Raw genomic sequence first — 25,860 nt, forward strand, 5'->3', positions numbered from 1 at the left:
AAAAAAACTGTAATCTGGGGAGGTGTCGAGGTGTGAGAAGCATGGCAGGAGTCCCCGGCTTGTATCTGAGCTTAGGCACAGGCACAGGCAGAAAAGGGGGTTCCTGTCCTCTCTAAAGACAAATTTAGCAGAGTGTCACCTGCCAAGCTCTCCTGATGACAGTCTCAGTGGATGGGTCAGGCAGTGTTAGGAGAGAGTTTGATGTTGCTGAAGTGTTGGAGGGAGTAGGCTCAGAAGAAATGAAGTGGGGAAAGAACAGATATGGGCTGGACCTGGGCCTCCCTGCACATTTGTAGCAGATGGGCAGGCTGGTCTCCATGTGGGTTCAGAAGCAGGGGAGGAAGGGGGGCTATCCTAAAACCCGTTGCCTATATACGGGATATGTTCTGGGATGCCTTGCCTGGCCTCAGTGGGAAAGGATACACCTAGCCTCGCACAGACTTGATGTATCAGGGTAGGAGGGTACCTGAGGGGCCCCAACCCACTCAGAGGAGAGGGGGATCAGGGAGAACAGCTGTGGGAGGGGGTGACCGGGAGGAGGGCAGTGAGTGGAATGTAAAGTGAGTAAGTAAAATAAAAAAATTAATAAATACAAAATAAGAAAGGGGATAGGGGCTTGCAGGAAGTCTACAGAGCTAGCATGGTGGATTTTGTAATGGCTTGGCACACTGTGCCAAATATGGAAATGAGAAAATGACTTTTGGGGCTGGAACCAGACTCACTATTAAACCCAGTAAGTATTTCACCCCAATCAGGAAACCAGCCACTTCGATTTTAGGGATCAAACGGGACCGACCACACAGGCTTAGAGAATTTCTGTGTCCTCTGTCATTGCTGATAGAGGGAGGTGGCAGCCAAGTATTTGAGTTTTCTGGGGGAACTCCAGCCTTGGATATTTAACTCATAACTAGAAAATATGATTCGCAATCCCGCTTTTTGCTGCCGGCATCACGCGCTAAGGTGACATGTGAACTTAGAATGCCTGCGTCTCCTCTTTTATCTTGTTTGATGATTTTTAACTTCGGGTGCTGGGGAAGTGTTGGGAAGAAACAGTAGGAGCATAAGTTGTCAAGGAGACAAGCAGGAGACACGGAGATTCAGACAGAGAACTCCTGGCAGAACAAGGTGATAGAATCAATCCAGCCTTGTGTCTCTTGCCAACTGCAAAAATATTGGGAAGGTTGTGAACATGCAGGGGTACCCAAACCAAATAAATTTAGGGGAAAGTCCAGGTTCTCCTCCCCCAATCCCAAATGGAGCCTGTCAAATAGCTTATCTAGATGCCTTTGAAAGCATGATTCAGGCCAACACAGCAGTGTGGCTCACAGCTAAAAAACCGAGCTTAACCTTGAAAACAAGTGCCTTCTCTGTGGACTATGCTGCATGCTTTTTGGTGTCTGGATTTGCAAAACTGGAATACAGTGAACTGTTGGAAACACTCTGAGGTGAGAGACGAAGGTAACAGACAGATACAAAGGCAGGGTGTGTATCCACAGATACAAAGGCAGGGTGTATATCCACAGATACAAAGGCAGGGTGTATATCCACAGATACAAAGGCAGGGTGTGTATCCACAGGGAAATGAGCAAACAAGGCAGGCAGAGTCCTCCTCCCTGTGGCTAAAGCTGTAATGTTCACCACGTCACCAAAGGCATCACAGAGCAGAAAGCCTTACTGAAGGAGCAAGAACCACACAGGGATGGAGCCTCTCCAACCTGGGATTTCCCAGCTGTCCAAACCACTGTGGTTCCTGGAGGAAAACTCTGTTTCTGCTTTGGAAATTAGAAACCTAAGTCTTGAGGATTTGAGGATCCGTATGGCTCAGACTCTTACAGAGACACTTATATTATCAATCACTTTCAAGCCAGGCTGGCTAAAGCAGTTAGATCAAGCTCTCTCTCTCTCTCTCTCTCTCTCTCTCTCTCTCTCTCTCTCTCTCTCTCTCTCTCTCCCTCTCCCTCTCCCTCTCCCTCTCCCTCTCCCTCTCCCTCTCCCTCTCCCTCTCCCTCTCCCTCTCCCTCTCCCTCTCCCTCTCCCTCTCCCTCTCCCTCTCTCTCTCCGCCCCCTTCCAGGAAAATGGTCTCCTCTGAACCCGGACACAGGTAGCTCAGAGTTCTTAAGAGTGACAGTGACAGAGCTAAGCCACAGGAGTTGGGGACCCAGTAATTGTCAGCCTGCTCCTTCCCTGATGGCCCCATAGTTGCAATGATTCTAGAATCATTCAGAGAAACGTCTCAAGGTGAGACCATAGTACACCCAGGGGAAGTGCAACTGAGAAAGCTCCCAGTCGGATGCTTTCCCCAAAAAGGGGACAGACCACCTCTAAGGCAGCTCCCAGCTGCAGATATGCCAACGCCATGCCGAAGCTGTAATGAGTTCACCCTCCAAACAGACCTCCCAGAGGTTTCTAAGAGGAGGCAGTTGCCATGGCTTTGGAGCTGGAGGACGTCTCGGCAGAGCGGAATAATTTAGAACAGGAAGATCTGATAGGACTAATGAGATGAAAGGAACTTCTGACTTGAGGGCAAGAAAAGTCCTGAAAGAAAGGATACACCGAAGGGTGCGGAGGGCAGCGTTTATCCCAGGCCAAGCAGTAAAGAGCAAGCAGCAGCCAAATTCCAGCTCACAGTTGACCATTTCACGTTTGTACGACTCTGCAATTAGTATAATGTCTTTAGCTTTCTGGACAAACACCATTGGGTCCTAAGTGTAAAGTAGGGGAGCCTCACCTTCAGCACCCACATCCCTCACCCGCTTACCCCACCCCCACTCTGCCCACACAGAGTTTTTGTACAGGAGTTTGAGGCTGTGTGAACTACGGAAACAAACTGATCTTTGGCTTGGGAACCATTTTGAGAGTCAGACCTTGTAAGTACCAAACGCATTCTGATCTACCACGATCCCAACCTGAGCTTCTCTGTATACTGAAGAGGCTAACTTAGGAAGGGCTCAGTTCTAAGAAACAAACAAAGCCCCAGGTGCAGTGTAGACAGATCACTGGTGTGGCCCACTTAAGAATTTCCATGCAGTGCCTTGGAGAGCAGGGTAAACACCAAATTCACTGGTGTGGTGCACAGCTTGAAAACTGAGTTAAAACTTGAAAAAAAATTGCCATCTCCACAGACCATTATGCTTGCTGTTCGGTGTCTAGATTTGCAAAGTGGTGACCTTGGATGGTGGTGTTGAGCTTAGATTTGTCCTTAGCCTGGGACCTGGGTGTGATGTGCACTGCTGGCTGGCAGGCAGTCTGCATCAGCATGAAGAGAGAGCCCAAGCAGACATGTTGGTAAGAATCGGCTGGTGAGAGCCCGGTTTCTCTGCTGTTATCGGTGACGGTGAGAAAAAAAAAACAGTGCAGACATGCTGGCTTTGGCGATGGGGACGAACTTGGAGTGGGCACAAAGCGAGGTCTCCTCTGTGCCTTTTAGTATTGTGTTTGCTCTAGACTGACGTTTGGCTTGCCCTCCTTTAGATTCGGATATCCAAACCAGCATCACGTTGTTGTCCTTGTTGTTGTTGTTGCTGCTGTTGTTGTTGTTGTTGTTGTTGTTCTTGTTTCATAGTCTCTTACGTGCCTCTGCCTAAGGTCCTCCATGCTACCCACCCCTTCCAGGTAGACAGAACTTCCAGGGAGTCCGTGGTGGACGTGTCCAGAAGACACGAACAGTGGTGTAGTCAGTACCTATATAGGGCCTGCATTCTCTGGCCCTCTGCCTTGGTAAATATTTCATGCTGACAATAAGTCAGAGGAAGAAGTGACCAGTAGCGTAGACTGGGGTTATGAGCTCGTGCTGACATTTTTAGCTCAGGGTGTATGTTTCTGTCAGAGAGGTTTATGTCAAGGCTTGCCTCAGGGTGTGAATACAGGAAGTGGAGACAGACTCACCTTTGGGAAAGGAACTCAGCTGACCATCCAGCCCTGTAAGTGCTTCTGCCTGGGAGATGGGAGTCTGAATGGGAAGTAGGTAGGGATGTTTCTAAATCCTACTTGGAAGCCTCTGGTCCAACTGCCTCCATTTTAATATATAGAGGGCATTGAGCCACATAGATGAAGGAAGCTTCCTGGGCTCATGCAGTCTGTACTTCAGAGGACTCTGAGATGTGCCCCTTGTACCTGACTACATGTCCATTGTGGTACATTCTAGACTCCAGCAAACAAAAGATTGAGACATAAAGATACACTGGACACTTAGCTGGCCACATCTCTGCCATGGAAATTATTTTCACAGGAAACTTTGCAATGGGTGTGCTCACAGAGTCTCACCGTTTCTCCTTGTTTGTCCTCGTGGCTTTGCTTTGCTGACTTAGGACCTAAAGTAGGGCACTTATTAATCACTAGGTTTCTCTGCTGCATCACTCATAAAAAAATGACAAGACAGACACATTAGCATAAAACCCAGAAGAGAAGTGGCAAAGGGCTCAGTTCCAGACATGTTCAGAGTTGAACTTGACAACTGCTTGGCTTTAATCAACTAGCCTGTGCCTATGACCAACTGAGGCCAAAGGGCAACAGGATGTGGTCATCCAGCCCTTATCTGACCAGAGCCCTCTGCCTTCACCAGAGCCCAGGAAAGCTTTCTCTAGCTGGCTGGCTCGAAAGAGGCCATTGGGAGAACTGAGAAGGCTGTAGAGACTGGCTGGGAAGTAGAGCCCTGGGTTTCTGGTATGGAGTGCCTCACAGTGTAACTACAGGCAGTGACAGAAAACTCACTTTTGGGACTGGAACGAGACTTCAGGTCAACCTTGGTAGGTACGAGGAACTAGGAAGTAATTTGACTTGGTATTCCTGAAAGAGAAGGAGTCTCCTAGAGATGTCCTAGCTGGGAACAACCCCTCCTGCCCTCCGGTGGGAAGAGATCTCATGGAGGACAGCTGCCCTCAATTACTAGTCATGCTATCTTGATTTCTATCACTGAGTTTTTCCCTTCTGTCTGTGAGAGCAACCTCTGCTCCTGGCTTCTTCAGGCTCCCTTGTACTGTATGTTTTCCCTGGACAGTGGGCTTGGAAATTAATTTGTCGCCGGACTTTGTCACTTAGCAACAGGGTGAAAGCCCTCTCAAATAGAAAATAGCAAGTCACTCAGACATCTTCCCGAGGGCGATGAGTATAACGTGGGGAGATAGGCTGCTGTGACCTATTAGTGGGCACTCTAGGGGGACCCTAGAGAAGCTTGCTTCCTTATGCGTGCGACTTCCCGGAGGACTCACCTTGCTGGACTCTGGGTGGAGGAAAGGCAAAGCCTTGAGAGCAGAATCAAATAACAAACTCCAAAGCACTGCCGTGTCTCAACATTTACCAGTTATGGAAGGATTGGTGATCAGCATGAAGTGATGGAAATGAGTGCTTTGAACATGTTGAACCCATGATTAAGATGCAAATAGTAGACTTTTTGGAGCAAGCCACCAGGCAGTAGTCCCTGAAGACAGCCTGTGTGCCTGGCCGTGATTCCTTTCTATGTTGTTTTTTGCAGTGGTCAGGGACCTGTTTGAAAGCTGTTGCTGAGTACCAGTCTGAGTTCCAGCTAGGGGTACTGACTACACTGAAAGATATAGACATTCACGGTGCGGAGGGGTAACAGGTAGCCCTCATTCTGTAGAATGTAGAACATGGCATGTTAGTTCCTCTGTTCTCTGTGCCTACCACGCTTGCGGGGGGGATAACTACAAGAAGTTTTTGTTAGAGTGTGTATTACTGTGGCAATAACAACAATGCCCCACGATTTGGAGCAGGAACCAGACTAACAGTCAAACCAAGTAAGTAAAAGACTGAGCCCATCCCAAGGCCAATGTGCGTGACTTTGCTGCAGTTCCCGTGGGTACCTGCCACTACCTCCAAGACCAGTGTACACACCTTCCTATGGACCTCTTAGCTAAGGAAGTCTGGTCATTCCAAGGGTTTGCTGAGGTAGAAATCATTGTTCCTGATTTCCTTCTTCATCAGCTCAGAATATAGAGAGATGCCTAAAGGTGATTTATAAATGTAAGGCTCATGTTCAATAAAATTAAAACCTAAAAATCAGGCTTTCCTCAATACAAAGATACACACACACACACACACACACACACACGCTCACATACTTACACAATCACACACACACACTCACATACTAACAAAATCACACACACACACACACACACACACACACACACACACAAATATATTTATGGGCAATGCAACTGCATCTGGTTTCCTGCATGTAATGGCTGCTGTATTTGCCTCACTTGAGACATGCAGTTAGCTGGTTGGTTTTTTGCTACTGTTAATTCTCTGTGAAAACCTTGCCTGTGAAGAAAGCATGATACCACCAGCCCTAAAGTTGCCACTCTCTGACCCCCTACGCTAACCACCTATACTTGACATTTCTACTGTCTTCATAAGTCTTAAGCAAGAGCAGTCCATCAGGATTCAATGTTGTGGCAACGAAACTGGCGGTTTCTGATGAGGTTCGGCATAGCTTCCTGGCCAGCTGTTATTTTTAAGAGAATGCTCTAAGCTTCCCAAGAACCTGGGGACTGGGGCTGCAAGGAGTGAGGCTTCCACTAGAGGGGAAGATGAGGACACTTTTCTTGGTCTGCTTCTCAGTCCTTCCTGCCTGCTGGTTATTGTAAGGCCCCAAATGACTGTGAACTCTGGAGGAAGCTTTGCAAAGCCAACCTTCGGGAAAGGAACTAAACTCTCTGTTAAATCAAGTAAGTGTTAAAGATTCCAAAGATTCCACCAGACTAGGTAACTGAAGTATAGCATAGAGAGGGTGAGGTATTCCCCCATCTCACTTCACCCGCAAAACCTACAAAACTGCTTTTCAACTCCCCTTGTGGGTCTTAGTCCAGGCTAGCCCTTCCCTGCGCTAGATGTAAGCAGACTCTGGACTCCATAACTTTAGTGAGCCCTCCCCTTCCCAGGATGGTACTTCCTCAGGATTAAGGGCCCACCGCACTGTGGGGCTCAGTAACTGTTTCAATGGCGCTCTTGTGGAAGAGGATCCTAAATGAGCCATGATCTGTGACTCTGGGTGATTGGCTTTTAGATATTAGCTTCTAGAAGGAGCCATGGGAGGAGACATGGCTGTTGTGATGGGGCCGCGGGGGGTTTCAAGAGGATGCACTGTAGGTCTCAAACACTAGCTCCATGTTGGCAGAGACACCTCATTATTGGTCACACCCGGGAAGTTCTCGTGGCTAAACTAATTCTCCTTTCTGGAAAGAAATCCACCGGGGCCTGTTGAAACACAGCTAGATTTAATTGCTTCGTTTAGCATGCAGTTGTTAACTATGTCGGATGTGTGAGCAAGATATGAATACATGTCTCCCTGGAGGCTGGATGTGGTTATCAGGTCTGTGGGCAGTTTGATGAATTGTACTAATACTGCAATCAGTGTTTCTCTCGAAGGTCCACAAAGCACGCCGTGGCTTTGGGGGAAAGGCAGAGATAAGGAGAAAAGCTTCAAGATAGACAGAAACAAACGGATGGGAAGGGAGGCTGCTGAGGCAGCCGTGCGTAGCCAAGGAAGTGTGTCCTCGGCAGATAAGTGATGAAGATCCAATCGGGTCTGTGCCGTGACATCTAGGCAGAAGTGAAAAATAAAGCGAGTGGGCTGAGGATGGGGCGGGGAGCACAGAGGACGGCCAGGCTAACTCATTCTGAGCAAATGGCCAGGCCAAGGGACTTCCTCTAGACAGAGGACAGCCCCAGCTTTGTCACAGCGATGGGCTCGTCCTTTGGACAGCAGTGCCCTTCATCCTAGGAAAACATAGTTGCTGAACCTCATTGGCTCAGTTGACTCTGTGAGAGAGACTGAGGATTCCAGCAGCTTAGACAGCTTCCCTCCTCTAAGGATTACCCGTGATGAAGCAGAAGAGTTGTGAGTTGTCAAAGGGAACATTATTGAGATGGGTGCAATATGGAAGATTTACAGGCTACCTACCCTTCTGGTAGGGTTTCTGTTCATTGGTTTGCTTTTTCTTTTTTTCTGTTAGCATTGCAGAAGTACCTTCTCCTTCCGTGCAGACATACTTTTGACAGAAGTGGCTGCCACTTCATGTTTTTGTGGTCCTTCATCGATTATCCTCAGTGTGTGAGACTAGAATGTGATAGGATTCTGTGTTGATGTCAGGAGCTGTACATTTTGGTGAATGGCCAGTCAAAGCACCCAGCTTAAAGTGGTCTACGTTTCTTGTGCAATACCACTGACCACTTCCTCATGTGAAACGACCCTGAGGGACGCAGCCTTTTCTCCCTGTAGCAACCAGGATGGTTTTACCCTTGGAAAGCAGATTTCACCATTGTTGATAATCAGACAATTTTCAGAAAAAGATATCAGTGGGGAAGAGACCCTAGCTAATTGCCAACACTGTTTGGGATCTAAAATGAAGCATGTTTATAAGACGATGCCATCAGTTTGTTTTGTGGCTCATAAACTGACTCTCAGACAGAATCCTAAGGAGAATATTTTGCAGAGTTCAAGCAATTGCTTAGATGTTTGAATCCTAGAATATTTGCTAAATTAGCCTCTGGATGAACACATGGGATAGTAGCATGAAATTGAGGGAGTTCTGCAAACTCAAACCCAACATAAAAACAAAACAAAGGCTTTCTATATAGGTCGAGATATGACACCAACTAAATTCCTTTTGGAAAAACATGAGATTGAATCCTCTCAGTGAAGAAAGTACCTATCATGTTCTAGTGCTCCATATTATTTTTTTACAATGGCAGCCTTACCTCAGTTTATGTAAAGACACAGAACACTGTGGTTAATACAGGAAACAAATACGTCTTTGGAGCAGGTACCAGACTGAAGGTTATACCACGTAAGTAGTTCAAGCAAGACAGACTTGATTTTTAAAGTGCTGGTGTTCATACATGAGGGACAGGTTAGCAGAAAGAATATTGATCAAGATGACAGAGCTTTCTAAAGAGGCAAGTTCAGGCCCCTCAACTCTAACAGAAAGGGTTAAAAAACCCTGGGGAACCACTATGATGGACTTGCATTCTTCAGTAGAAGAATGCTAAGGAAGCCAAGTGTAAGGATAAAGATCTACAATCCTAGCCCTAGGAAGGCTCATACAGGAAGGTCACAGGTCCAAGGCCATCTGGGAAGACTTTGTCATAAAGTGTAACAAACAGAAAGAAATGCTTGAGACCTCCAGAGACTCTTCCAGCAATAGGCACCTGCGTTCTTCATTCTCTTTGTTCATAACTATACTCTCGGTTCCCAGGCTTTCTTTGCCTTTCCCATCCCTCTCTGCATCTCCCTTCTCTGACCAACTTAATGTTTTGTCTGCACACTCACCATTTCATCTCAGGATTTGATCACATCCATAACGCCTCTCTCTCTCTCTCTCTCTCTCTCTCTCTCTCTCTCTCTCTCTCTCTCTCTCTCTCTCTCTGAGTTTCATTTGATTTCTAGATATTCCCATTAGTAAATGCTCTGCCCCAGGCAAAATGGCCCTGTGTCCATACCCCAGGCCTAATACGTCAACAGACATGTGCAGGTTTGTAAACACTTGAGTTTCCCATCATGTAGCCTGGAAATCCAGCTCAGGTGTCATCAGACCTAATTTCACAGGCAGACATGAAAAATTGTAAACTTTGTTTAACTATTAAGAAGGCCAGCGTAAGCGATCAGGCAGACAGATGAAAAGGAAGAGAAGACCTAGCTTCTGTAGCGAGTAGGGGAGGAGGAAGGGATTCGTGGGACGGTGGTCCTTGGCTAAATTCAAGTTGGAAATTTATGAGTTGCTGTATTACCTGTATGTTTCTAGGTTTCTTATACATGTATGCACATGCAGAGAGAGAGAGAGAGAGAGAGAGAGAGAGAGAGAGAGAGAAAGAGAGAGAGAGAGAGAGAGAGGAGTCCACTCCTGATTGTCCGTTGTTAAGTCCCTGATGCTCACAGTGATCCAAGATGAGGAAGGTAGAGGAAGCCATATTGACACATGCAATGGCTACTGGTCCTATTGAGCTTTTGACTAAGATTCTCCTTCAGATTATGTTAAAAATGAGAGTACTTACTCCTCCTTTCTCCAGGGGTGGGGGTGGGGCACTTAGAAAGAATGGAAGAAATCACCCTCTTAATCATGAGGGAGCGATTTCATGATAATCATAGAGTTGGGAAGGGATAATGAGAGTGGAGAAGTCTCCCCTCGGACAAGAATCATAAAAGGTGGAAAGTCCTTTTTCTGATGACCATCTAAGTAAAGGAGCAAAAATATCTGGGACAAGGGCACAATGCAAGGTGGAGAAGTACGTGGTAGGTGACTGTCTCTCCTCTGGGTGCTGAAGAAGTGAGCCACCATCTCAGACAGGCCAGGAATTAGGCTGCGGACTGTGGCCTGAAGTACCTGGCCCTACCCTTAGAATGGGAGTCAGTACTCTGACCTTCCTTGCCAGGGAGACAATAGCTTCCTCCACCCCCTCTCTCTTTGAGGACAATCTCTCTGATGAGGTTTGCTTGGGTTCCATGGACACAAACTGTTTGCAATTTGTCCAAATGAAGTATGTGATTTCCAGAACCCTGGAGAATTAGTATCTAGAATACTGAAGATGTGCTGGGATTTTGATAGTCAGTGCTCAGTGGCCCTGTGCATGAAAATGCCTTCTTTGCAATCGTTAGAAAGAATACCCTTCATTTGTCCAATGTGGAAACAGACCTGAAATCCAAGCTGGCACTCAGATTCTGTGCCAGCTTATTACTGTGACAATTACTTAATATTCTCTACGTTCACGGCATCACTCCTTCCAGAAGATCTTCAGGGAAAACTTAGCTCGGTTTCTAGGAGGTTTTCTGCTGAGCTGATATCACTGTGTGAATAATAATGCAGGTGCCAAGCTCACGTTTGGAGGGGGAACAAGGTTGACGGTCAAACCCCGTGAGTATCTCTACTGAATCAATTACGAGCACCCTAATTTCAAAATGAACCCTAGCACTGGGCACGGCTTTCTGCTTTCCCTACACAGCTTTACCTTTCTCTCAATCTAAAGATGGTGTGGTATAAACGTGGCATGCGCGTGTGTGACGATGGACATGTGTGTGATTGTGGGGAACATGTACGCTGCAGGAATCAGAGTCCTCATCCTTTTTATCTCTGCCCTTCGGAACCTAAAGACTATTCAACACTGGGAAGAGTGAGCACTGGAGTCAGGGCATCCTGAAGCAGGAGTGATGTCCGGACAGCACCTCTCCCTGCTGTGCTGGTTAGAGGGCAGCTAGGCCTGGAGGTGGAGAGAGAGTGCTTAATCTCAGCTGAGCCTTTCCACCCTGTCCATACCCTGAACTAACCATAATAATAAACAGTCTTCCCCACTGCCTCCTTGCCAAAGCCCCAGTTGAAGGAGCACGCCATCGGTGATCTGGGGATTGAAAGGGATTTCCTGGTCTTCATTGGCTACTTCATTTCTGTAAAGCTCTCTGTAACTGTGTAATGTTGGTGTCAACAGTAAGCTGATTTGGGGTTTGGGGACAAGTCTGGCAGTAAATCCAAGTGAGTCTTCATGTTAACTGTCTGTCTGGTTTGAAAACACCTTCTTTCCCACTCGCAATGTTTAAAATGTCCATTTAGAGCTAATATTTCTCCCCTGCCCGCTGAAGCTGGCTTCATGCTGATTGCTTAATCAAAGTAACTAGATCAAGGAATCAAGAAGGCCATGGTAAGAGGGCACTTGGAGTGTGAACATCCCCCACTCTTTTTTTTTTTATTTAAACAGGGAAACTAGGAAAGTGGGCTCTCACACTCCAGAAGGGCTGGCAGGAAGCACTGACTGTTGGGGAAAGTTAGACTGTACATCCCGTTCCTCAGCCTCTTTATTTCCTACCGCACTGCCCTCTACATGGGCTGTTGGTAAACACTGTTTCTCAGCAGACAAGAGCTTCTGGGAATTAATTCTCAGTACTTGGGGGTCATCTCCAAGTCAGTGACCATGCAAGGGAATACTTCCCCATCAGAGGTTTCCTATGAACCTCACAGCCCTGTGTTCTCCATGGCTTAGAACCTCCCTGGGACTTGGCTAAAAGTAACATAGGAGACGTTGATTTCATTCTAGCTCTGGTCCCTTCCTGAGAAGCCATTCCCTCCAGGAATGTTCAGGAGCATCTGAGTGCCCACTCCCCATTTCGCTGTGCACAACTAGGTTATCATTCTCTTTATGCCTCATTTTCTCCAACTGTACTGTGGGAGTGGTGGCAGCGAGCTTACGGAGATGTCATGAGGTTAGTGACTAATAGCTTCCAGGTGTTTTTACAGTTCTAAGCACGCAGTAAGTACCTTGTCTGTCTTTTCACTATGGCTAGGTTAGACTGCTAGAGGAAAGGAAGGGAAGATAAAAAATAAGCCCTCTCGACAGTTTTTGTAAAGTGCAGCATTAGGGTGTAACGGGCAATACTGGGAAACTCATCTTTGGACTGGGAACAACTTTACAAGTGCAACCAGGTGGGTCTGAATGTTCCCACGTGAACCACGACTGTCGTTTACACCATTTTTTTTACTAGTCTTCTTTGTCTTTTCTAGTTCTAACTAGAAACCCTTGGTTCTGGGCTTTCCTTTTCTTTTATGGAGTAAGTAGAGTCCATGTGAGGTAACAAGACTTCCTCTGCCTGGTTGGTTTCCTGTCATGGCTGAGGCAGGCAAGACCTGCAATGAGTTGGGTCTGAGACATCTAGCTAAGGTAGAGAGGATATAAGTTTGACTGATTCACAGAAAAGAAGGGCTTGTTTTGGTTTTGATCCTAATAGTATTGTAAAGTAAAAGCCACCACTGTAGCCTCCAAAGTTCTTCAAGCATGGTCTGTCCTATAAGCAGAAATGGTGGGAAAATTGGCCGGCTTTCCACTGAACGGCCAGGGTGCTGTCTGTGGTGGGATGGCTATTGTTGTTGTTGCTGTTGTTGTCAAAGGAACATAAGACAGCACATTTTAACTAAGTGGTTTTGAATAAGTAGGGTTCCAAATGTGGATAGCATGTTCCTGGGGAGGCTATGGAGCGGTAATTCTTAACCTTCCTGGTACTGCAACCCTTTAATACAGCTCCTCATATTGTGGTGAGGGCCCCCCCAACACACACCATAAAATTATTCTGCTGCTACTTCATAACTGTAACTTTTCTACTGTTATGAATCATAATGTAAATATCTGACAGACAGGATATTGAATGTGTGACCCCTGTAAAAGGGTCATTCAACCCCCAAAGGTGTTCAGCCCACAGGCTGAGAGTTGCTGCTCTAGAGGGGTAAAGGAGCACATCCAGCAAAGGAAGAGATGCTTTTGAACTGGGCAGAAATGCTATGCCAACATCTGAACCAAAAGAAAAAGAAAAAAGAAAAAGAAAAAACCCTCGTCTTTAGGACTAGAACAAGACTAACCATTATTTCTCATAAGTCCTTTACCACTTGAGAAAAGGCCCTTCATCTGTAATGGGCTCTCACGACTAATGAGCTTCTAAATGAGAATCCACGTGCTCACCCAATAAGCCTCCCTGCGGAGAAGGTCACTTTTACCTCTGCGCTTCCAATGTAAGATAGGTATTCTTAAGACTAAGTGGGAAATGTCGATTGCACTGTGAAAATAAAGAGAACAGTTATAAATTTCTAGCCAGTTCTCATGTTAAGTTTATAAAGCAGAAGGCTTTTTATAAGAACCAAACCAGGATGCGTTCATCAGTCTGTGTCCGTACACCACCAAGGTCCAGTTAACTTGATTAATGCCAGTAGCTGATCCAAATATTTAGGCACCTCTCTGAGCAAACTTCTTTGGGCTCACTCTGCTGGAATTGACTGTCGCATTACGTACATAATTGCCAAATCTGTTTTACTTTGTGCTGTATAGACTCAGCCTAATAAAAACAAATGCTGCTGTGCTCCCCCACCCGCTCCGTCAGAAAGGTTCCCTTCCAAATAGCATCTCTTCTCACACAGAGAAGATGGGCAGAGAGTCACGTGACTCGCCGCCCGCCTCTATTTTGCATTTATATGACCCTTTTCCGTGGATGAGATTAAAGCGCCTTTATACGACTTATTAGCTAAACAGATTGACAGCCTAATTAGGAAGAGAGAAAGAGATTCTGAGTGTCTCTTTGTGGCTTGCAGTTCCAGGCCACTCATCCAGAACACTTGGTCAGACACCTGAGTAGCACAGGAACAAGACGGGAGGTGGTCAGCGTCTATGGTTTCTTGGCTGCGTTAAGAACTTAACCCAAGAGGAAGAATCTAAATAGAGGAGAGCAACTGACACCCAGGAATTCACATGTAAACAACGCAGAGTTAGGCTTCAGCACTTAGTGGGTCTGCTGTCTGGTTCCCACACTCTCCAACCCCAGCTCCCTCCATCTCTAACACCCATATAGTCCTCTTTACCTTCTTCTTTGAATTTCTATCTACTATGCCTAGTCACCACCCAAGCCCTAGGCGGCTACTGGAAGACTGGGGTGGAGTCAGGATGAGGAAAAGCCTCAGGAAGAAGGAGTAGCATCTCTTTCGTGACACCTATGTCTGAATCTTCTCTCAGGCATGAAAAGCTTTAGCTCCCACCTTGAACTGTGTGTGGCGCTGATGTGGTTTTTGCTATAGAGTCAGCCACCGTGGCAGACAGGCTTTGGGAGTGCCCTGAAATTTGGACCTGGCACGAAAGTGATTGTCATACCATGTAAGTGTGTCTTCTCCTGCTCCCTGGGTTTACGATGATACTGTTCTTTGCATCCTCAGATGTTCCCTGGTAGGATCCAATTTCTGGGTCTACAGACACTGCCAGTTTAGCCATTAAAAAGGTCAAATTCGTTTTTTTAAAATAACTTAGACCAATTCCTTTTAATGCTGCCAACTGCTTGGGACCTAATTTATGCTCACCACTGCTGCGAGGACAGTCGCGTCTTCTCTCTCACCACTAGACCTCTGAATTCAGTGGCCTTCTTCCAAGCCTAGCTTTTCTGGTAGATGACGTGGTTATGTCGGCCAACCTTATTGTGAAAAGTACACATGACAGTCGAGCTCTCCTTTATTTCTCCCTAAGAAAGTTTGTGTGTGTGTGTGTGTGTGTGTGTGTGTGTGTGTGTGTGTGTGTGTGTGTGTGTGTGTTGGTAGCTTTGACAACACATCTCTGCCGACGTATTCCCAGTTATTCGGATTAATAGTACCGTGATTTGAACAATTGTACCTTACCCCGCATTAACCCGTGGCAGTGCTACAACCACCACGCCAGAGGTAATCCTCAGCTCTGCGCTTTCTCTAATAAAGTAAAAAAGCGAGCCACCAAACGTATTTCACAGGCAGGAGAGCTGATGGGCAGAGGGATTACATAGTGTAAGTCAGGCCAAAAAGAAACAAGACTCAGAACTGGGCTCGGGGCGTGAGCTGAACCCCTTTCACATGGGGAGTCATCTCGAGCTGTTGGTTTGTTCTAGAAACGTGATAAGCACAGGCCGTAGGCATTTTCAGGAGATGGAACAGTATTTGGAGCTTTCCCGGACCTCAAACTTCTGCCCCTGGTAGCCATCTGGTACCGGAAACGGAAAGAGTGGAGGGGCCAGGGGTTTTTGTAGAACATGATATCACTGTGTCCTCCGGTACTGACAAAGTCATCTTTGGGACAGGGACCAGGTTACAAGTCTCACCAAGTAAGTTCCAAGACCGTGGAGCATTTTGAAAAGGTGCTCTCCTAATTCCCCAGGTCTAACCAGCATGCCCAGGCCATCCTCCCCAGCCCTGCATTCTGCAGGTACCTTCCTTGCCTCTAGCGGTCTGTTGTGTCCATGGAAGAGCAGGGTGTCATTTCTCCCAGGTTCGACCTTTGGAAACAGTCCGTTTCATCTGTTTGAGAACACAGTTCTTCTGAAAATGAGGCACTAGGGAGTCAGCTGCCTCAGGATGCCAAGAGAAGGATCTATTTCTCCTTTCCATTTTCTGTGTAGACTATCAGGGAAGATAAAGTGAACTCCGCTTCTCTAGTTTGAAAACAGCTCCTTGCCTCCCTTACATGCAGAGAGGCTGAGGCTGACTTTGGATGGTCAGTCATTTGATTTTGTCATCTGTGTCTGGAATCCATAACGGGCAAGGGAATCAGATGTAATTAAATGGACAAACAATCTTCAATCGTCAATATTCCTACATTGTTTTATGTGCTTTGCTCTGGAGTTTTTAGTTTTTTGTGTTTTTTTTTTTTAAATCAGGGCTTTATCTCTAATAGGCTCCCCAGAAGGACAGTGAATGTTTTTGTTAAGGTTTCTGTGTCTGTGTGGATAGCAACTATCAGTTGATCTGGGGCTCTGGGACCAAGCTAATTATAAAGCCAGGTAAGTCTCCGATATATGACAGGAAGAAAGAAGGCGCCAGCTGAATAATGCATGAAGTATGGCATGCAAATTGTATTTTTAAGAACAATCCAGCCTGCTAGAGACAAGGCACTCAGCCCGATGGGGTCTTCGCTCCCAGAGAAAGGCAATGTCAGCCACCAACTCTCCTGTTTAATATAGTCACTTCCAGAATGAATAATGCTTAACTGGCCTTCTAAAATAGCAGAGCCAAGTGGTGAGGGGGTGTCCAATTCCCTCTGGTATGTTTAGAATTCTTTCCCAAAGATAAGGCAGCCCATCTCACTGGGAAAAAAATAAATGAGAGGGGGGGGGAGAGAGAGAGAGAGAGAGAGAGAGAGAGAAGAGGTAGTGTGGTAGTAGTACCTTTCCCAGTGTATGAGAGTATTTGGGCTCTTGATGATTACTTGGGCTTTGGAGCTATAGCTCAAACCCCAAAAATACACCAATTAAAAGGCAATTTTACAGGGTTGGGGATTTAGCTCAGTGGTAGAGTGCTTGCCTAGCAAGCGCAAGGCCCTGGGTTCGGTCCCCAGCTCCGAAAAAAAAAAAAAAAGAAAGAAAGAAAAGGGCAATTTTACTGAAATATGAAGGTTAAAGAGTTCCTGGTTCTTGACTTCTGCCACAGTGGTTCTAAGATATTCTTCACACGAAAGGACACAATGCTGCCCTCACCCCATCTTTCATGGCCCTTCCTCAGAGTTATTGTAAGGCTCTGCAGGGCTGTGTGAATTATGGAGGCAGTGGCAACAAGCTCATCTTTGGGACTGGCACTCTGCTTTCTGTCAAGCCAAGTACGTGAGTAATAGGGTCTGCGTGCTAGATCTTGCCGGTGGCAAACGGGAGGTAGCAGCCATGTTTTGCTGAGGAAAGCTAAGGCTGACTTTGTTCCCTGCTGTGTGCTCCTTTGTCGTCACAGTATTCCAAGACACAGGACTCTCAAAACTCCCCCACTCTTCTGAATGCCAACTTCAGTCAGGGAAGAGGAAATGGGGCTAATTTTAAGATAAACCCTAAAGAGGAGGGATTCTATGGTGGGAAGCTTGTGGCCCCAGCTTGCTGCAGGGTGCCTGCTCCTGAGTTCTGCTCTCTAGCCACTAATCAGTTGTGACCTCCCTGTGCAAAGCAGCCTCTCTGTGGAGCTGTTTATGCAATTCTGTATCAACTTCCTTACGCTAGATCTCTTCTTCTTCTTCTTCTTCTTCTTCTTCTTCTTCTTCTTCTTCTTCTTCTTCTTCTTCTTCTTCTTCTTCCTCTTCTTCTTCTTCTCCTCCTCCTCCTCCTCCTTCTTCTTCCTCTTCCTCTTCCTCTTCCTCCTCCTCTTTTTCCTCATCCTCTCCCTCCTCTTCTTCCTCCTCCTCCCTCCCCGCCTCCTTCTTCTCCCAATAGAGACTCCAGAGTCATTGATGAGATTACTGGGAAGGGAAGGGAAGCGAAGGTTAACTCTATATTTGAACTGTGATGCAGCTAATGCTGTCTACTCTTGCTCCCTTTCCACTCTACCTGAAAGAAGTCCTTTCTCTTTTTTTCTGGACCCCTGTTTCTCTCTGACTAGACAGGGAACAATAAAATCCATCCTGAACTCGCCATCAAACCTGATGAACCAACATCACATATCCCTGGGGATGGGATAAAGTTACCCTCTCTTCAAACTTTAAATGCTATCAGCGATGCCCTACTTCTAACCGAGAAAGTCAGGGCCCTGCTGTCTCGACCTCGTCTGCTCACCTTTTTCCTCTAATAAAATGACTTCATGCATATTAAAACCCAGCCAAAGTGCAAGTTTGAGAAGAATAAGTTCTCGGCACCCTTGTTTTTGCTTAGCCAAACTTCCATAATGGAAGAATCTCACTTCTTTCAGGCCGAGTCTTCCTAAGGTTGTGAGAAACTGTGGATCTTCACTCCCAACTCTTTCTGGCTGAAACCACGTAGCAACCCATGGTAGAATCTCTTCAGAAAATGTCTAGGCAATTACTTAAGTGAGTGAGTGAGTGAGTAGGGACAGGACCACAAAGATTAGGTTAAGTTTGTAGGTGAGCTCAGCTGCTTTCCCTGCGGGTACAGGAATATGACATTTTATTGGTTTGTTTCTACATTTTGTATCATCCGCTTCTCCAGGCATCTTACCTCTTCGCGTCTCCATGGCTTGCTTTCTCTTCTAAAATGTACCTCATATCTGAGGCTGAGCCCACACAAGGGACAAAGTTGTTAACAAATTATTTGATTCAGCTTGGGCAGATTTCAGCTCAGAGGTGCTGGGTTGGGGGAGTCTTAAGAGCTTGTAAGTCGGCTCTTCATAAAGGAGAAATGGTCAGCTTTGTATAGCAGAACTCTCCCTATGATAAAAGGCCAATTTCTAGAAACATGGAGATAAGACAAAAAAAATACTAAAAGTCTAACTGCCTGCTCTCTGAAGTGCTTTGTATTTGACTGGGTCTTGCGAAGGGTTTCAGTAAAGGCAGGAAATGATGTGGGAATAACAATAACAGACTCTTCTTTGGCGATGGAACGCAGCTGGTGGTGAAGCCCAGTGAGTATCCATGTTCTGATTACATTTGGCCAGACAAGTAAATCCTGGGACTACAACAGGATGCAATTTAATACAAAAACAATTTTTTAAAAATGAATCTCCATTTTAACCCATGAAACATTCACGATGGCTAAGAATACAGCAATAGCAATAAATACATGGGAAATGAGACAAATCGACTTTAATATAGTAGCTTAGCTCTGTTTTTTCCAGATAGACAGCGAGGCCAAGAGTTATTTATAGCTTTGGAATCTCTTAAACTATATTCTGCAATGATTTGTGTATTTATTATGAATTTGCCCACAGAACTTGTATTAAGAATGAGAACTATCTCATTCTCGATGCTAACAATATTTACAATGCGCCTTCTTCTCCTGTGCCCAGCACATGTTTGTGCTTCAGGGGTCCAACAGTAAATCCATGCACTGTTTTGGTAAACATCTGCATCTGGTCTCCTCACCCATGTCAAGCCCCCCTAAAAACGCAGCCTCACAGTTCAAGTACGGTAAGGGTGAAAAAGCGATCCAGAAAGGAACCCACGTTTCAAGGTGGCTTTGTAAATACCTGAGAGGAAATCCATCATGAAAAATGTCGCAGGCATGACAAGATCCCCGTTCAATAGTCAATGCTTCCTTGTAGGATAACTACTTAGAAGCACACCTCATCGGAGGCCTGGCAAAGAATAGCATTCAGGAGCCTGGCTCTCCTAAGGGGTGCCCTTAGGGTGTCAGTCTTCTTCATGTTCCTATTTTAGGAACTAAGACCACACACACACACACACACACACACACACACAAACTCGTCAGACAATGCATAGATTAAGAGGCAAGTGTTATCAAACTGATCGGCCTGGGTTATTATAACAGATGCTGGTCAGGACTCGGAATGAGCAACCAAGGAATCTTAAACTGGGGTATTTTGTCTTCTGGTGCTTTGCTGAGGGAAATGCTGTGAGGCAGCGAAATGGGCTGCTGGGTCCCTAAATTTGTTCCAGAGCTGATAGTTTAACTATCTCGAGTTGATCTCGTTCAGTGACTGTAGTGGGGGGAGAAGGAAAAGGAGAGACTGGAACTTGTTCTTTGAGTATCAGAGCAGGATCTTTTCAGGGTTGGTAAACATTTGTTGGTGGTAAGAGAATGTATCCATGGTCTACATACACATAGTTCCCCAAAGCCAGGGATTCCTGTGAGCCTAAATGAGTGGTCTCCACTGCCCCCAGCTAATGGCAGCATGAAGGATGCAACAGATGTTTGCTTGACTCAGGGAGAGTGTCCTCAGAGGTTGGGAATAATGGCTGATTCCCGAGCTTGCACCTTAGGGCTGAGTGTGAGGTGAGGCCTCCGAGATGCAGTTCCTCTCTAGTGGGCCTCCAGCTGGGAGACCCTGGCTGCCCCTTCCTGTCCACGTCCTTGTTTAGGCTCCGGAGAGAGGTGTCTAGCTTGGTAGCTGCCAGCTAGATATCTTTTGCCTGTAATAACAGCATTGTGCTTGATATCCTATGGGAGTTTGTTAAGTTGCTGCTTTTGTAATCCATGCTCAGTGTCAAATGAGGTAAATGAACAGCAGAAAATTCAGGCAAAATCACAAGGAGGAAGAGAGGTGGGTGGCCAAACAGAGGAGGCCTGTTTATTACAGTGGGAGAGGCCATGTGGGATCTGTTAAGTCCCGAGAAGGTGAACTATTCAATGAAGAATACACAGCTCTCCCAAAAACTATCACTAGATGTTTTGGGTATGGTCCCAATCACAGTGTGACACAAATGCTAACAAAGTCATCTTCGGAAAGGGGACACGACTTCATGTTCTCCCTAGTAAGTAATGCTTAATTTTCTGATGTTCTGAAGTTCTCTCCCACTGAGTTGAAGGGGCGGTGAGTGTAGGGTGGGAATGTTTCATACTCTGAGACATGGGGCACCGCTCCGGTCCAGGGCACTCCAGAGCTCAGCCAGACACCACATCCTCTGCTACAGAAGAAATTGTTCCCCTTCTTCACCTAATACCAAGATCTTTTACATCGTTTACCTAGTGCGAACAGCAAAAGGGAAAATCAGGAAACGTCCAGAATCCATTTTTAAGTCTCCCCACCCCAGTCTGCCCTAACCCCCACTCTTCCCCAGCTGACTGTAAATTCAATGTGATTTTTGGCTCCTACTAAAAATAATGAGGGCTTTTTTAAAAAAACAATGACTTCCACAATCTCTCTCCCATCCTTTATAAAGGGTCTGCTTTTCTGTGTTTGGCCTTAACAGGCATCCTGGCTCTGTCCCCATGTTCCTTATGCCCCTGTTCCAGAGATGGGCAGGAGACAACTTCTGTAAGAGCTGCTTTGATGTTGAGGACAAGGATGAACTGGTGGCCAAGTGTAACACTGCACATGGAGTCTTTTCACTCCACACTGTTCCCCAGTTGTTTTCTTCTGTTCGGAAGCATGGCCACTCCTAGTTTATGTCTGTGATATATTCAGACACAGCAAAATGCTCATTTAAGGCCAGGACCAGGGATTTCCTTTGGGATATTTTTCTCAGGCTAACAATGGGCTGGACATTCTCAGGGAGCTCAGAAATGCCTTCCTGGATCTCAGCTCTGGCTATGGAAATTCTACGGTCAGAGTAGACAGGCAAAGCCAGACATGTTTTTATTATACCGTCTTTTACGAAGATTAGAGATAAGGACTCAATGGGAAAACAAAAGCCGTGGTTAAATGGGGAGATCGCTGGATGATTCCACCAGGGAAAAATGATTAACGAAAAGAAAGGCCCAAGAAAAACATCGGGCCAGGCACTGGGGTGGGGTGGGGTGGGAGGGGGATGAGTAGGAAGATGGTCACTGTGGGAATTCAGGAAGCAAGGAGCCTTCTTAGGAAAGGAAGCAAGACTTCCTATGGCTGAAGGTGCCTAACCAGCTCTCTAACCTCAATCAACATCTTCTCTCCAATGATTTCCCAGTGCATGTAGGAACGCCTTTGCCCCAACCCGTTAGGAGGTGGGGAAGGGTATAGGTCAGGAGTATGTTAACATACATGAGACCCTCTGTTCAAACATGAGACCTCCGAGTCCATTAAAGGAGCTAAGTCACTAGGGCTGATCAGGAAAATGCAGCAAACTCCAGCCAGAGGGTCATGGGCAAGCACAGAACAGGACCCTGCTATGTACCATCTCACACACCCCTAGCTCCTCCTGACCACACATCCCACCCAGATTCCTTCTCCTGACCCCAGGAGTCCAAAGTCTTGGACAGAGAACCTGAGAATCCTTAACCTGGTCAAGTACAGAAGGGATGGTCTGGGGCCAAGGGGTGATTTTTAAATACAATTGTGGATTTCCATTTAATATCTAACTTATAACAAATTTTAGTTTTCCTAAGTAATATACAAACTGTTCTTGTAAACGATTCCAATTAAGGATAAAGACAATATTGCCCTCTCCTTCGATGTCACTTTCCTCCCTGTGCTCTTGTACTGTGGGCTTTGAGTCTTTCAGCATCTATAGAGTTTTTGCAAAGAAAGGAAATTCTGTGTCTATCAGGCACTGGGAGTTACCAGCTCACTTTTGGGAAAGGTACCAAACTCTCAGTCATACCGAGTAAGTCCCTCTTGCTAGCTAATTATTTTCCCACAAGAAACCCTCCCTCCATCACGCGGAAGCTGTCGAAACACAGGTGGTGTTTTCCTTGCTCCGTTTGTGTTGGGTGATTCGGGATACCAGTTGGAAAACAAGGTTATTAATGCATGTGTTCCCTGGGGCATTGTACTGGGGCTTTTAATATCCATGTAGTCTCTCCCTGAGAAATTATGTGAACCCCCAGGAGTGGGGAGGTCCAGGGAAAGTAAGGAAGGGGAGGAGGCAAGCACTGGAGGCAAATGGAGAAAGGGCCCGTGGGAGGAACAAGCCTCAGCCTCAAGAGACAGGCAGTAGCCACTCCGTGAATTTCCCAGGAGGGGGTTCTCTCAGAGACTCCTTTCAAGGAAAATTATGGCAGCTAGAATGGAGCCGGGAAGTGGCTGGTTATCAGTATTCCTCCCACGCTCTAACCTAATTACAAGGAGATTGTTTTGGCCATGGGCAGTCATTTCAGGTTTTGTTTTCCCCCTCGCCTCCCCCTCCCCCCTCCCCACCTCCACCTGTCTTCTTAGAGGCTCCAGTCAAGGTTATTGCAATAGCACTGAGCACTGTGTAACAGCAATGCAGGCAAATTAACCTTTGGGGATGGGACCAGGCTCACAGTGAAGCCAAGTAAGTTGCCCTCTTCCTATCCTGGGCCTTTGGGGAAAAATCAATCAAATCATTAGTTTGAAAAATACTTTAATCTTATGCATCTGCTTGGGCTCTTTATTAATGTTCTTTCCTCGGGCCAAAAAAAAAAAAAAAAGAGTTGTTTCTCTTCCCTGCTTTAAAATGAGGTAGGAGTGGAGAGGGGAAATAATGATATAAACAATATTTACGCCAATGAGGACACTGGGAGGGAGCTCTAGGGAACCCAGTGCCCCGAGGCTTTTGCCTAGGCGTCCTGGCAGGCTCCCTGGTCATGTGGGGATGCACTTTGGCTCTGTCTAATGGTCAGGAGCAGAAGAGTCCTCAGGCTGCCCTCTGTAATCACTTCCGAAATCTAGCAACCCTCACTGCTACAAAGTATTTCCTCACCTTTAATTCTGATCCCCTGCTACAATTTAAATAACCGAAAAGAACCAGGGGGAGGACTTTGTTCCTCTGGATTTAGAAAAATATTTATCCCCTGTGGAGCACGGCCTTCAGTACTGAGTTCAATCCTACTACGGCTCCTGAGAAATGTCCTATGCCTACCCCGAGACGTTTTAAGCTGAGGCAATAATGGGTTGGGCAATACAATACAGCTGAGCTCTGGAGACAAAAAAAAAAAAAAATCTAAGTTCAAATTCTCGTTCTACTCCTTAACTGGCTGAGTAATCTGGGGTGAGTTTCTTAATCTCTCCGAGCTTTAGTTTTTCCAATCATAAAATGGAGATAAAAATATATCTACCCTGATGAATTATTGCGAAGATCCAATGAAATAATACAGCTTGCATATTTAGCATAGTGGCCAGAATACGGGGAGCCATCGTTAAGCCCCGGCCATTAGTAATAATGACAAGCGTCATCTCTGATGCATGGTGAAGCTTTTACTTCACCCTCTGGGCTCTTCTGTCAAGGCCCTGCCATGTGTCAGGAGCAGGGCTGGAAGAGAGGGGCATGCGGGCGGGGGGTGGGGGTGGGGGGTGTCAGCCTGTTCTATGAAATCCTTCACCTGGGATTTGAAAGTGAAAATAGAAAGAATCCTGACTCATTTCAATAAAAACCATCCCAGTGTCAGAGGCAAGGGCAAGGTTTTTCCCTTCCCTGCCATATGGCCAGGTTCTGGGGGCTTCACACCAACAACCCTCGGAGCAGGGCACAGGCACGGTCTTGAAGACCATGATCACAGAGTAAACAACGGTAGAAACTGAAGCCTCCCACTACTATCACCAACCTGACCAGCACAACTTCCTCCAAGACACGTGAATCCCCCTCCCCAAAAGGACTTCCATACCACAGGGGAAACTTTAGAGGAAGGGCAATCTGTCCCAAATTACCCTGCTCATCTCCGTGGTGAAGCTCATTAGACATTTGGCTTCCAAAACTATTTTGTCTCTGACAAAGCTCTCGGGCCTGGAGATGTAGGCTCAGCAAAGTCCATGGAAGTGAGTGGGGCTCGTTCATTTCAGGGAAAAGCTGGTAAGGGCCCCGTGGGAGCAGAGTCCCGATTCTAAGTCTGGAAAGGGGCATGTTAGACAAGACAGAGGGGCTTTGCTCTCCAGCCTGGCCAGGACACAGAGCACAAGATGCAGCTGATATTGCAGGAAGGGAGAGACAGTAACGTTGGTGGTAAAATCTTCCTAATGGGTTTTTGAACAGCGAGAATGAGCTGTCAAGAGTCATTGCCAGAGTACTTTCTCTAGAGGGTTTTTGAAAGGAGATAGACACCTTCTATCAGGGGTGAGTGAAGTGCAGCCCTTCCTTCAGGCAGTTGGAGGAATGAGAGAACCTCTTTAAGCTTTCTGCAGCCTCCAGAGCCTCTCTCTGGGAAAATACAAGACTGATTAAGGCAGAGTTACAGCCTCCGGGACACACGGCTTACTGGGCTAGGTTTTAGAACCATTGCTTGGTTGATTCCCAAACTGCCTTTGTTCCCAAGACTCAATGGACAAATGGAATGCGTTGGGTTTATTATTGTTGTTATTGTTGTTGTTGTTGTTATTGTTATTATTATTATTATTATTATTATTATTATTCCAGAAGTACAGTCATTTGTAGTGTTGTGATGTCTTGGCGTGCAGATAGGAGGCGCTAATGAGTTTTTGCTGAGAGCAGAAGCACTGTGGAAATAGCTATGGCCAGGGAATAATCTTCGGTCCTGGCTCCAGAGTATCTGTGTCTCCCCGTAAGTACAGCTGAGTGAAAAGACATCGTGAACACAGTGCTGGTGTGGGGATACACTGGGGGTTTGGGGGGCCTGAGGTCCACTGTGGTCTCAGGAGGGAATGAAGGACAAGCTTGCTCACGAGGTCAGAGTAGGAGAGTTTGCTTATTGGGGGTGCGGGGCTTCAGGCTGTGGCTAGCACTGCAGGAATTGCGTTAGAGATTGTGTAGAGTCGTCCCCTTCTCTGAGATGCTCCGTGAGACCTGAGCTGGTTTTGATGCTGAGAAAGCACTGTGTAGAAGGACAAAAGTCTCCTCTGTCTTTGGGACAGGACAAAGCTGCCTGTGAAGCCAAGTAAGTGGCAAAATGATTTGAATTATGTGCTGAATAAGATTATCTCCAAAGCGATGATCTATTTCCCAAGGACAGGGGCCGCCCTGAATCAAAAGTACATGGGGGCACAGACGAAGGCCAGTATCTTGTCACCTTCTTTATCAGAGAAGGAGGGCTAGTGTGGGAAAGGGAAGAATCACACAAGAATGTCACCAAAAGGGGCTGGGGATTTAGCTCAGTGGTAGAGCGCTTACCTAGGAAGCGCAAGGCCCTGGGTTCGGTCCCCAGCTCC

The 25,860-nt window shown here is 46.4% G+C and overlaps 1 gene segment (V, D, J or C); it reads left to right on the forward strand.

Annotated features, from left to right (window-relative positions):
* Positions 1-483: 483 nt before the first annotated feature.
* Positions 484-25,860, forward strand: part of LOC148000931 (T-cell receptor alpha chain constant-like) — a 55,506-nt gene continuing 30,129 nt past the window's right edge. The window contains 1 exon segment of the C gene segment in view: positions 484-733. Within this exon segment, the coding sequence occupies positions 694-733 (40 nt within the window).

Source organism: Rattus norvegicus, chromosome 15, assembly GCF_021556685.1.
Source record: "Rattus norvegicus strain SHRSP/BbbUtx chromosome 15, alternate assembly SHRSP_T2T, whole genome shotgun sequence".
Classification (NCBI taxonomy): domain Eukaryota; kingdom Metazoa; phylum Chordata; class Mammalia; order Rodentia; family Muridae; genus Rattus; species Rattus norvegicus.